Source organism: Dendropsophus ebraccatus, chromosome 2, assembly GCF_027789765.1.
Source record: "Dendropsophus ebraccatus isolate aDenEbr1 chromosome 2, aDenEbr1.pat, whole genome shotgun sequence".
Classification (NCBI taxonomy): Eukaryota; Metazoa; Chordata; class Amphibia; order Anura; family Hylidae; genus Dendropsophus; species Dendropsophus ebraccatus.
Window position 1 is genome coordinate 86,504,030 of NC_091455.1, and position 13,339 is coordinate 86,517,368.

The 13,339-nt window shown below is 40.0% G+C and overlaps 1 protein-coding gene across 1 annotated transcript in view; it reads left to right on the forward strand.

Moving 5' to 3' along the window:
- Positions 1 to 5,122: 5,122 nt before the first annotated feature.
- The window catches only part of LOC138783329 (cytidine monophosphate-N-acetylneuraminic acid hydroxylase-like), a 106,780-nt gene continuing 98,563 nt past the window's right edge, over positions 5,123 to 13,339 (forward strand). The window contains exons 1-2 of the mRNA XM_069957913.1: positions 5,123 to 5,205; positions 11,241 to 11,444. Of these exons, the coding sequence (XP_069814014.1) occupies positions 5,195 to 5,205; positions 11,241 to 11,444 (215 nt within the window). The 5' untranslated portion in view covers positions 5,123 to 5,194. The remainder of the gene's footprint in view (positions 5,206 to 11,240; positions 11,445 to 13,339) is intronic.

Here is a 13,339-nt window from a genome sequence, read left to right on the forward strand (position 1 = left end):
CAAAATGTTTTTAATCACTCCTGTACAAATGCTCTTGGGTTATTTTTTTCTTCCCCTTCAGGGATTCAAAATATTCTCACATTCTATTTACTTGAAAGATTCTTTATATCTTTCATCTGTGCATTGCTTTTTTGCAATGCCTCCATCTCCTTTTTCCGTTTATTCACCTCATCCTCTTTCGTGCCCACTCTCACCTCCACTTCTCCACAACTTCCTGTGATCTTGCTTAAATCATCTCTAATTAAGGAGATTTCTGTTAGTAGACCCAACTTGTAGTTTAAAATCCTCTATTGATGTATTGCACTTAGTTATGGCTGCTAAAATTTTCTCCAATGCTGTTTCAGACACCATTTTTTCCCCTCCCTCCTGTCACTTCCAGGGCAGGGAAGAGTGAGCCCTATTCTGAACCCAGACCCCTATCCCTACCTGCTTGGACGACCTGCCCTAAACAGCAGTCCTCAACTGGGCGACGTTCCCTACACTGGCTAAGTGCAGGAGGGGAGATGAAACAGTTACAAGTCTGGAGGAAGCAAGGGCACAACAAAAACAGGAAAACAGGAGAACTACAAGTCCCAGCAGACCTAACCGTTAAGGCTTAGACAGAGGAGAAAGATAAACCAAATACCAACAAGCCAGATCAAACCAGGAAGTCATGTCATACACAGAATCACAATCCAGAAGTACCACAAGTCCAAGCCAGAAGTCAATCAGAGAAAGCAGTCCAGGGAAGCAAAGAACAAACCAAACAAGCCGAGTCAGAAACAGGAGGTCACGTCAAATTCAAATCAGAATCCAAAAGACAAAGTCCACAATATTGATGAAGAGGTCAAACACAGAAAGGAGCACACAATAAATGCACAAGCCAGCCAAAAGACTTGATCACGGGCAAGGCAAGGAAGCCTCCACCTGTTTAAATCAGAGCAGGGAGGGAGTAAGGAGGGAGCATCAGCTCTGATTGGACCGGCGTCTCTGTACTCTGACAGGTTGAACACCATGCCTGTCAGACAGTCCAGACGCCTCCCCACTTTCCAGCTGGTGTGCTGAGTGAGCAGTGGAGGCATCAGCAGTTATGTTCATAACACCTCCTGTATCTTATTGTCCCTAACCGGGCTTCCTGGTCCCTTTGTTTTTCGAGTCATCCTGACCCTCCACACCTGAATTACAAACAGCTTACAATTTCCTTACAAAAGCCTAGGGCACAAATAAAAATACAGCAAACAATACTTTACAAAATAAAGTAACCATTACGTTGGAATGTTTGGCACCAATTGAATAAGATCCTGCATGTAAAGGTACAGTTACCCAAAGGAAAAAATAGAAACAGTAGATAATCTGAGATCATATAATCACACAGTCCTCCTGAAAAGGAAAGAAAATAGAATGCAGTATAATGTAAAGAATATTTCAGCACAATTGTCCCAAGTTTCCTGTAAAAAAAAAAAAAAAAAAAAAAGAAGTATCTGCAGAACTGTTTTAGCAGTACAATTATTTTTTACTCAGCACAGTACTGTATAATGGTTCTGTTAGTTTCACTTTCTCAGCAGAGGTAGGGACAGTCACTGCAGATCAGATCAGGCACTGGGTTATTTATCTAGCAACAGCTTCTTAATACATACAGTTTCTTTTTCAGACAGTCAAATATATACTCATCTGCTCCTGCAACGTCCCACTAAATGTCGGCTCCTCTGCATCCAAACACCTCGCTGCTCCCTTTCTCTCACCTTGCCAGCTTCTTCCTCACTTCTGAGGCAATGCGGTGGAGACTATCCTAGCCGTACCTCGATTCGCACTAATCCTACCCTGTACGGTGCTCTCATCACCCTCCAGCGAGGTATCTTCTGCCACTGCTGCAATTACCCGCTTATCGGCACTCTCACCGATGTCACTACAGCCCACTCTACTCTCACTGCGGACGGCACCACCTGTCATCTGTAGTGCTTACCACTGATCCACAATGCCACCCTTCAGAAGCTGCCTCATAGCCAGTCTCTAAATAGAAGCGCGGCACAGACTCTTCTCCATCTTTTCCCCTCCGGAAGCCCAGTAGCTCAGCAGATAATAACCGCCTCTCCAGCAAACCGGTCAAACATACTCTCTATTTCAGAGCCGCATAGAGGGATTCAAGTGTCCTGCATACAGAGGTCAGAGCGAGCACACCTAGCTCCTCCTCTTCCTCACCCGTCCCAGTTTCCTGACCCATAGGCTTCTACTTCTATACTTCTACATATACTGCGCCCCCTGCTGGACACTTCAAGTACATACACCCGGGTTTTTTTTGTGAAAGTAAAGCCTGCCTGATCTTCAAAATTGAGGGAAATAGTACTATATGTGCATTTCCCATAATTAGTGTACATTAGCAATTTGTCTAACTTTGCTTATGTAATATATTAACCCCTTAAGGACAGAGCCAATTTGCCTTTTGCACTTTCGTTTTTCCCCTCCTTGTGCTTAAAAGGCCATAGCACTTGCATTTTTTCACCTAGAAACCCACATGAGCCCTTATTTTTTGCGCCACTAATTGTAGTTTGCAATGACAGACAGTATTTTTTCATAAAGTACACTGCAAAACCCAAAATAATTTCAAAGTGTGGTGAAATTGTAAAAAAAAAAACAATACGTTTCTTTTATTTGGGGAGTATTTGTTTTTACGGCGTTCGCCCTGGGGTAAAACTGACTTGTTATACATGTTCCTCAAGTCATTATGATTACAACGATATGTAGCATGTATAACTTAAATTTTATCTGATGGCTTGTAAAAAATTCAAACAATTGATAACAAATATATGTTCCCTAAAATCGCTCTATTCCCAGGCTTATAACGCTTTTATCCTTTGGTCTATGGGGCTTTCTAAGGTGTCATTTTTTTGAGCCATGATGTGTTCTTTCTATCGATACCTAGACATGTTTATTTATTTATTTTTATTTATAACATGGAAAAAGGGGGGTGATTCAAACTTTTATTAGGGGAGGGGCTTTTTTATTAATAATAACACTTTTTTTTTTTATACATATACTAGAAGCCCCCCTGGGGGACTTCTAGTATAAGCACCCTGATTTCTCATTGAGATCTATGCTGTATAGTTATACAGCACAGATCAATGAGATAGGCACTCGCTTGCTTCCGGCTGCTGCAGCCGGAAGCAATCGAGTGCCGAGCCGGGATCAGCGCCATTACGGCGCAGACACCAGGAGGTAACGGATGTGTGGATCGCTCCTCTGGGACAATGTCCCGGGGAAGGGGGGGGCGATCCACCCCACTAGACACCAGGGATGTGGACAGCCCGCATTTTAAATGCAGCTGCCACTAATAGCCGCGGTCCCGGGCTACATGCCAGACCTGGGACTGCGGCGGATCAGAGCGGGGTCTACGCGCGCCCCCCTCTGAGGTCCCCGAGGCGACCACAGGGCGTAAATATACGCCCTGTGTCGTTAAGGGGTTAAAATATTGATTTTGCCCGGAGTTCTCCTTTAAGTACTTTGCGGTCTGAAAATAATGCAAATAGAAAATCTGTATTTTTTCTTACATGATCCACAAAAAAAAAAAATGTATAGCATTTGTGGGGCAAGATGGTAAATGTAAGAGCTCTGGCACTTGTCACATGGCTGGTAGTGGTAGTAGCTCCCTCTAGGTATCAGCATCAGTTTAATCTGTAATGTGGTGGGGCAATATAAGAACACATAAACTCCAAAATAACTTGGTAGTGTTTACTCTTAAAGATACAGTCAAGTATTTTCCAGTATTTTCCAAAGTTGCCTTTAAGAGGTTCTTGTGAAGATACTCCTTTAGGGTACCTTCACACGTACCGTATCACTGTGTATTTATCACTGCGAGTTCCTCGCACATAAATCCACAGTGATACTGATTGCTATCAAGCCAATGTATGTGTATTTTCACTGCGTGTTTGGTGCGATTTTTACATGCGAGTTTTGATTTTCATATGATTTTCACAGGCAAGTTCAACACCACAAAAAATGCAGCTACTTTCATGCGAGTTTGATGCGAGTTTTGTGTGAGAAATAAGCAGCGATACGGTACGTGTGAAGGCACCCTTAGCCTGCTGGACTGTGGACACCCTAGGCTACTGTTGCAATAAACTTTAACTATAAAGAATAACCCATACTCATGGCTATGACTGATCTGTGGATGTTGGCCAAGTACACAGACTGGCAAGTTCGGTAATATGGGCCCCAGGTTTGCATGACTTAGCAGAGTTAGCCCTTAAACATCAGCCGAAGGGAACTGTGCAGGAAACAGCAAGGCACGATACCTAGTAACACTTGTTACTTTTTTTTTAAATAAGTTCTTTTTCCGACTGGTAGTACTTCAGGATAAATTTGAGTGCGACAATCACCCACAACCTGATGGGGTGTGACCTCTCCTGTGGTAATTACCCTTTTATGGTTTGTACAGAAGTATGTGTTTAGTCTTCAGTTACTTTGGGCACTGGCCATAGGGCAAGGCCCTGGAAAGGACACCCTCAAGAACTCTACTAAGACTAAACTAAACTGAACACATGGCCCTTTCGACTAGACTTATAAGTCTTATAAGTGGTGCTTTCTATAAGTGGAGCAGGCTCTAAGGTACCTCATAAGGGAGAGATGGCCCCTCGTAAGGGAGAGATGGAAGGAAACATTTGCAGGGCTATAATACGCCTAGAGGTAGGGAGGTGGCTGGCAAACTTCCTCCCAAGCTAAACATAAAAGAAAACAGTGTGATCTCGTGGCCAAAATGCAGTAAATACTTTTATTCACAGAATATACATAACATCAGTGCCGACCTTCAAACATGTGTACCCAGCAGTGGCACACAGGTTCTAGGACATTGCACAGCTAACTGTAAGTCCACAAAAAAGAGAGGTGTGCTTAATTAAAAATTGAGTGCTTGAAATTATTTCCCAAGTCAGTTCCAACCCCTAGTGCATATCCTATTTTTATGCGCACAGAACTTGCTGCAAATATATGGACTGTGAAAAAACCGCTGAGCACATTGCCCCATAGACATCATACACTGCCCATAATTACTGAAGTATACAGATAGAAATATTCAGTTGTGTACAGGAGGCCTTACATTGTATGAGATAGGTGGAGTTACCTGATTAACCAGAAACACAGAAAGAAAACTTCTCATATTGCTTTTAAACCTTTCATTGTTCAAACATCTTATCTACTGTGTGCTGTCTGCCTGTCACTGGACATGGAGCTTAAGTAAGTATAAATAGAAGAAGAGCAATGACGTTAACACTGTTGCTTAAAGGCGGGTTGACATAATCAGAGTACATATATTTTTTCTACTTTTCTAAAAAAAGAAAAGAGTTTGGTGAATAATGATACTCACAAATCGATTACATTTATTACCTTGGGAAGTAATTGTCTGTTAAATACTATGTGCGCAAGAGATCACCGTCTGCTGGGATCTCTCATTCTTGTAGTTATTTATATTAGATCTTCTAGATCTCATGAGAATGTTATAGCCTGTGCTATTATGAAAGTTTCTGTCATTCTTACAAATAGCTGTCACTTGGATCCTTAGACCTGAGAACAAAGAAATTAATTATTTATTTCTATGGGTATGTTGTTAATTGCATTTTATTGCATGTTATTTTTAGTCCTACCTGGGGACTTGAAGAAACGATTAATTGATTGCATATATAATGCTTTGAAATAGTTGGATTATTCTAAAGCATTGCACTTTTCTTTTTTTTGTAGTTTTAGTAAAGTTTTTGATGCAGTTTTTTTAGCTGAATATGAGAGTTGATACAAATAAGGAAACTGCACGTATCTTTCCTGCTTGAACCCTCTGATATGTACCTGGGGGCGTTCTAATAATGAATACAAAAATATCTGTGTCTTGTCGAACCGTTGTGCAATTTTTTAAGCATTTACAAAAATCCAATTATGTAAATTACATCCTTTAGTGGACAAAAGTAGACAAAAAAAAATCTAAGAAAGTTACATAAAAACTGGTTGCCTGAACGTCAGGAGCAGAATAGCCTGTAGCACTTCAGTGTGGTAGTAAGTGAAAAATTCCACACTGCAGAAACAAATCACTGTGCACTCATGCAAAGAACTCATCATATATTGTAGTCCTCAGACAGTGAGCAATTAGGTGTAAAAGTTACCCGCCAAACATGGCACTTACAAAGTCCTGTACACCTAACCCTGGAGAAAGTCATTTTGTGTGAAATGTATGTTAGGTATGGTTTGGGCTGTCTATGTTGAGCAGATTGTTGCTTGTCAAGTGTTCAGGACCTTGTATGTGCTATGTTTGGCAGGTAACTGTCACGTAATTGCTCATTGTTTGAGGACTGAAATGAACAGGTTCATTATGGACATATGCTTAACAATATACGATGAGGGCACAGTGATTTGTTTCTTCAGTGTGTTAGGCTAGGTACATTGTTTGTGTGACTTGGTTCAAATTAACCCCTTAATGATGGAGCCAATTTTCGTTTTTTCCTCCTCGTGTTTAAAAGGCCATAGCACTTGTATTTTTTCCCCTACAGACCCATGAGCCCTTATTTTTTGCACAACTAATTTTACTTTGCAATGGCAGACTTAATTTTTTCTGCCAAACCACAAAAAAAATTCTATGCACAGTAAGATAGAAAAAAAACGCAATTCTTTTTATTGAAGGGGGGGGGGGGGCTTCGTTTTTTATGTCGTTCCTCCTATGATAAAACTGACTTATTATACATGTTCCTCAAGTTGGTACAATTAAAACTATATATAACTTGCATAACTTTTATATTATTTGATGGCTTTTGAAAAAATTATTACAGAAAATAAACGTTCCATAAAATCGCTCTTTTCCCATGCTTATATCGCTTTTATTGTTTTGTTTATGGGGCTGTGTGAGGTGTAATTTTTTGTGCCATGATCTGTAATTTCTATTGGTACCATGATTGCGTATGTGCGACTTTTTGATCACTTTTATTACAATTTTTCTGGATTTGATGCGACCAAAAATGCACAATTTTGCACTTTGGCGGGTTTTTGCGTTTACGTCGTTTAAGTGTGAGATTAGGAATGTGATAATTTAATAGTTCGGGCATTTACGCATGCGGCGATACCAAATGTTTATTTATTTATTTTTATTTATAAAATGGGAAAAGGGGGGTGATTCAGACTTTTATTAGAGGAGAGGATATAGTTTTGTTTCACCTCATCCATAGAGTGTGGAAATGCAACATGGATAATATCCACCTCAGAGCTGTGTATATCCTGGAATATGCATAAGCTTTCACCCCCCCCCCCCCACCACCACCACCCATGTATTTCCACACTCCGTGGATTAGGTTATATATTGATTGAAATGCTGAGCTAACAAAGCAATTCACTTTGTTATCGCTCTATATTTGCTAGCGCATTATTACTGTATATATTTCTAGTTCTAATGTCTGGAATCATTACAGACATTGTGAGAGTGTTTGTTCTTTTTGGACTATTGAAGTAAGACAGAGGGGCATGAATCACTGTCACAGAGCATAAGATTCACACTTTTTTTTTAATCAGGTCACAAGTCCTGATCACAGGTCCTTTTTAACCCCTTCATGACACAGCCAGTCTTTTCAAAGCCATAACTCTTATATTTTCTTAGACCCATTTGAGGTTTTGTTTTGCATGATCAAGCTGCACTGCAGAACACCTACATAACATCATTGTAAGAAGCCTAAAATCCTTCCATGCAGCCAAACATTTTATTGACTCTCACAAGATTCAAACTTATTTCTTTAGTTTTTCAGGCATAGAATCTAAGAGAGGGTAATAGGAAACAAAAGCTTTACAATAGAGAGACTTTTTGTATTTTTAACCCCTTAAGGCACCATAACATACCTCGCATGTCATTGCGCTGGGGGTATAGATAGGGCTCAGGACATGAGCGCTCTCTATATACGATGTCTCCCGGCTGTTATTGGGGGACCGCCCCTAATAGCCAACACAGACCGATGTCTTTGCCGGCAATTTAACCATTTAAATACATGTGTGTGAGAAGAAACAAATCCAGCACTTACCGGTCTTCAGAATATGGCTAATACTTTATTTCAACATCAGGTGGATAAAGGGAGGGGATGATGTAGGGTGCAAGGCGTACCTCCCTAGCCTAAAGAGTTACGCCCTGCACCCTACATCAGCCCCTCCCTGTATCCTTCTGATGTTGGATTTGTTTCTTTTCACACTCGTGTATACTGTACCTGTACTAGCCTGTGCATTTATTGCACCCCGAATGGCCACTTTATTATTTAGAGACTGTCCATAGCTCTGCTTCTATCCATTACGAGTGGTTGATCCTTCCAGTTGGTGCTGGCTATCTGTTTCTTCATATAGTTTAACTATATATATGCCACTGTCAAAACTGACAGCAACATTTAAATGGCTTTGCATACCTCTCATTGATGGTCCAGTGCCTGGATCAGTTCTATTATGCCCAGGTCCTCTGCTATGCCTCCTGGACTGCCTGTGCTTCATGATTGCTACAAGCTGCCTTCAGTAGACTGTAGCAATCAGGTTCCAAGATAGAGGATCAATGCAGTACATATGTACTGCATTAATCCCTATGAGCAATCTATGTATTGCTAATAGGAGTCCCCTAGAGGGACTATAAAAATGTGTAAAAAAATAAATAAATAAAAGTTCTTTATTATGTAAAAAAAAATCATCCCATAATAAAAGTTTACCGTAAATTTCCAATTTTTTCCCCCCATTTTCAATAAAAAAAAAACATATTTGCTATCACTTCATGTGAAATCGCTTTAACTATTAAATTATCACCTCCCTGATCGTGAATGGTGTAAGCACAAATAAAGCCAAAGTGCAAAATTGCTGATTTTTGGTCACATCATATCCAGAAATAAGTGAATAAAAAGTGATAAAAAATGCAAGGGTGGTACCAAATAAAACTACAGTTCATGGTGCATAAAATTACATCTCGCGCAAAAATTTATTTTTCTTTTCAGATTTCACTGCGCAAATAATTTTTTTCTGGTTCCACAGCATAGTTTATGGAAAAATTAAGGCTGCATTCACAGGTTCAGTGTTCTTCCTGTCGGTGAATGTAGTCCGCTAGCTACCTCCATGATCTGTGCAAAATCGTCTGTGTTTACATCCATTTTTCATCCGTGTCCATGTTTTTCATGGATCTGTTTAAAGCATTTTAAATTACACTGATCACATCACATCCGTGTTTTTCACTGATGAACATGGACGTCACATGTACATCTGTGAAAAACGCAAATCATATTTATTTCTATGGGGGAATCCATGCTGTGCTTCCGTTCCGAGTTATGACATGTCCTATTTCTAAACGCAATGGATTGGAGATCCGTAAAAACACTGATCATGTGAATAGCCCAATAGCTCAAAGCAATTGGCTATAAATTTGTCCGTGGGCACGGATTTGTGCCCATGGACAACTTCACGGAACGTGTGAATGCAGCCCTAAGTGTGTCATTATAAGGTACAATAAGTGGGTCTGTTGGTGAAAACATTTGAGCACTATGACTTTTTAAGCAAGAGGAGAAAAAAAACGAAAGTGCAAAAACTAAAATTTGCTTGGTCCCTAAGGGGTTAAAGCGTAACTTTCATTTTTTTTTTTTTTTTTTTCAGAAATCAGTAGTATAAACGATTTTAAGAAACTTTATAATAGGTTTTATTAGGCAAAAAGTCTCTTTCTGTACTCACAAAGCAATTTCCCAGCCTCCCCCCCCCCCCTCACTTTTTATCTGTGCATTATCTGGCAAATCCGTCTTCATTACAGAGAAGCCAGTGAAGACGGGTTCTGCTGTGTCCATTGCAGGGTGTTGTGCTGTGCAGGAGTCCTCCATGCTGACTTACTCCTCTCAGCCCCTCCCCTCTCTATAGACACATAGTAGACACAGAAATCCTGCTTCTTCTGCAGTGAGGGGGGGGAGCTAGGAAAACTGCTTTTTGAGTACAAAAGGAAACTCTTTTGGTAAATAAAACCTATTACAGAGTTTCTTAAAATCGCTTAGACATTACTATAGACATTTATTGTTCTTGCTATATACTTGCTATATATCTTAGTAAGGTTTTAGTAAAGTTTTATAATGAGTCTCTTCGAAATACATTATTATGCAGCTGAACTTGTAATAAGGTTTATTGTGAGGGCGTTGTCCTATTCCAGTCTCGCACACTGACGTTCGGTTTCACCCCCAGGGAATTCATTATTTCTGTCACCTGGGTTTCCGGTTTGTCCCATTTGTCTGTTATTTAGCTGTGATAAAGGCTGGAAACAGCTAAAAATGTGTCTAGCCTAACGCATCCTGTTTACCCTATTTTATGGAAGTTTATGGAAGGTTCATGCTTCTTGTATACTTGTATATCTTGGTAACTGAATGGAGTTGTTCCGTAGCTTTAAAGGGAAAATGCCGCAAATGTCCAAGAATTGCCATTTTTCTGTTCAAGATTAACCCAAAAAGTTTACATTTTTAAAGTTTTGTTTAATAACTGTCAGCTGGACGATTGTTATCTCTCTCAGCCTCCCAAAACACATAAACCTTTGGCACAGCCTTACAGGGTACCTGTCACAAAGTTGATGTCTCCGGCGTGCATCGCTTCTAAGTCAAAAAGTCACAAATCTGTATTTAAACCAATTGTGCCAGATACATTTTCGACAATAGTTTTTGTTTATTAAGACTTGACCAAGAGTGAATCTTTTTTTTCCCCTTTTTTAGTTGCATTACTAGAAAAAAAATATATTTTTATTACATTTAAAAAAAGAATAAAAAAAGAAATTATTTATTAAATAATAAACAAACATGACACATTGTTATTCAATATAACTTAGCTAGGGTTAAACATTGCAATAACCCCCCCCCCCCCAAAAAAAAACAAACAAACAAACAAACAAACAGATCTCTAAGATCTCTGGAGGGTCAGAAGGAGATTAGAAGAACTGAGCAAGGTGGTGTAATCGGATAGGCAGTTGATTTTTAATGTAGTGCTTCACAGATTCTCCATGAAACCGATAGCTGAGTGTATCTGATATCATCTGACAAGGTAAGAAAGGGCTTGCCTGCGAAGTACTAACCCTATGGTAGAAATTCTAAGCCACAGAAGAGTGTAGGATGACTGAGAAAAATCTTCACACTTGTCCACCGACAGCTGTCAGTCACCAGCCAGTGTAGGTGTATCATTTAATCATTTACCTATAATTTTGATGCAGTATCTTCTTTATACAGGCACAAAGTAACCTATATACTGTATGTTTCTATCTTCTATAGTGTGGGACAGATGGCAAGCACTCTCCTATATATTACACCTACTGAAGTAGCAGGTTTGAAAGAAGGAATCAACTTCCTGAGGAATAAGGAAACTGGAAAGAATTTTATAATCTATAAACATGGTGAAGTATTACATGCCTGTAAAAATTTGTGCAAACATCAAGGCGGAACCTTCATTAAAGACATAGAAGACCTGGACGGCAGGTAGTATAACTTTTATTACAGATAAAACATCATTGTATTGATGTTTATTTGCTTTGTGAAAAAGATCAGATCATGAAGGTGCAAATTATTATTAGTTATCTATCAGCACCAACTTGGGCTCATGCACATGGGCAAATTAATTATTTCTGCATATTAAGCACCATAAGTTGGCACATAGGTGGGCTGCCTACAGTTATATAGTACAAGCAGCAGGGACTTTGTATGCTGCCATACAATTCTATGCACATAAGTCTAAAGTGTGCATAAAGCATAAGAATAATCAAATGTTAAAGCAGCAAGAAAAGAACTGATTAAGTAATGATAATGTACTCTGTGGTTGCCTGATGCCAAAGCCTTTCCTGCAAAATGTCAAGGCAAGAGAAGAGAAGCCTTGGACATCATGCTTAGCTTCCTTGTCTACTGCAGTTGACAATGACCTGAGCCAAAAGAATGGAAACAAGTGTTCAATAATCATGCTGATTTATTTTACTCTTATAAGGCCGTGCCATCACAATTGTTAACCAATAGCTGCCGATAATCCCAACAACGTCAAACGGCTATTGAGGAGGAACAGATTTTAGAGCGCATTCCTAACATATATGTGGCCAAGGCTGACCTTACATGGAGCAATGACTGGTGTCTTGTTACAATGTATTAGACTAGTCTCGTCGTATGCAACTTTCCTAGGATGGAGAGATACAGAAAGAATTTAAGGACAACAGGGTAAAGATGAGCGGAACTTTCGGACTTTCGGTCAGAAAGCCACTCACTCCAGTGCGATGCCTGCCATCCTGGGTGCATAGTTGCGCTCCAGGGAATCTGCGGCCGGGATCTTCCAGGGAATTCAAGATACATCCAAAAGTCCAACGGTTCGCTCATCCCTGCAACAGGGTGCTATTCACAGCATACACCATTGATGGGTGTTCAGATAACAGATTCCCAACAGAATGCCAATCAATTAGCTAGTTTAAAAATGTCACTTAGGCTATATAAAAAAAAAAAAAAAAAAAAACTGCTCCACTCTTGTCCTCTTGTACTCTTGTTTGGGTGTGTTTTTTCAGCTTAGTTTCATTTAAGTGAAAGGAGCTGAATAGTAATACCGCACATAAGAGAGGTGCTATTTTAGCAAGAAAGTAGCTGTATTTTTTCTAAACCTGGATAACCCCTTTAAGACTAGGGTACAAATGGGAAACGGGTTGCCTGTAGCTGTACCATCTTGTGCAGAATATATAGGAAAGTTAAACTTTATGGGGGATGTTTATGAAAGCTGTACCAAAGCGTAGATTTGCTCCTTCCTCCTGGCATACACCAGCCGTATCCTCCGCTCACCTGATACCCTGCTTGCAGTTGTAAATCATCCCACCTGCTCATGTGTGCGCCTCTTAGTGAATCCGGTGGGGCAGTTGGGGAGGAGGTCTAATTTAACACGTCCCCCTTTATGTATAGAAAAGAAGGTTCAGCAATACAATGTTATTTTATTTTCCTTCAAGGGTCCCAAACCAAGACGCCACTATACAGAACTTATGCAGAACTGAAGGTTGCCATTGCATACTCCATTCTTGAATAAACCTCCATTAACAGACATGCTGGACTTACATAGAGAAGCATGCCTATACAGAAATCCCAGTGCATCTAAGCTGTCCATACACCCTCACTCTGGGTTTTTATTTGTCAATTTCAAATTCAATTTAAAATTTAGTATCAGTGCTTTAAAAAATAAATAAATAAATAAATAGAGCCTCAAAAAGGGGTACACAGTGGCATAGCTACAGCGGTCGCAACAGCCACAATGGCTACTGGGCCCAGGCCCCCATTGCCACTTCACTAATTGCCCACGTTATGTACTGCTCTTTTCTCACCTCTCTGTCGGACTGACTGCTCCTTAGGATCAATAA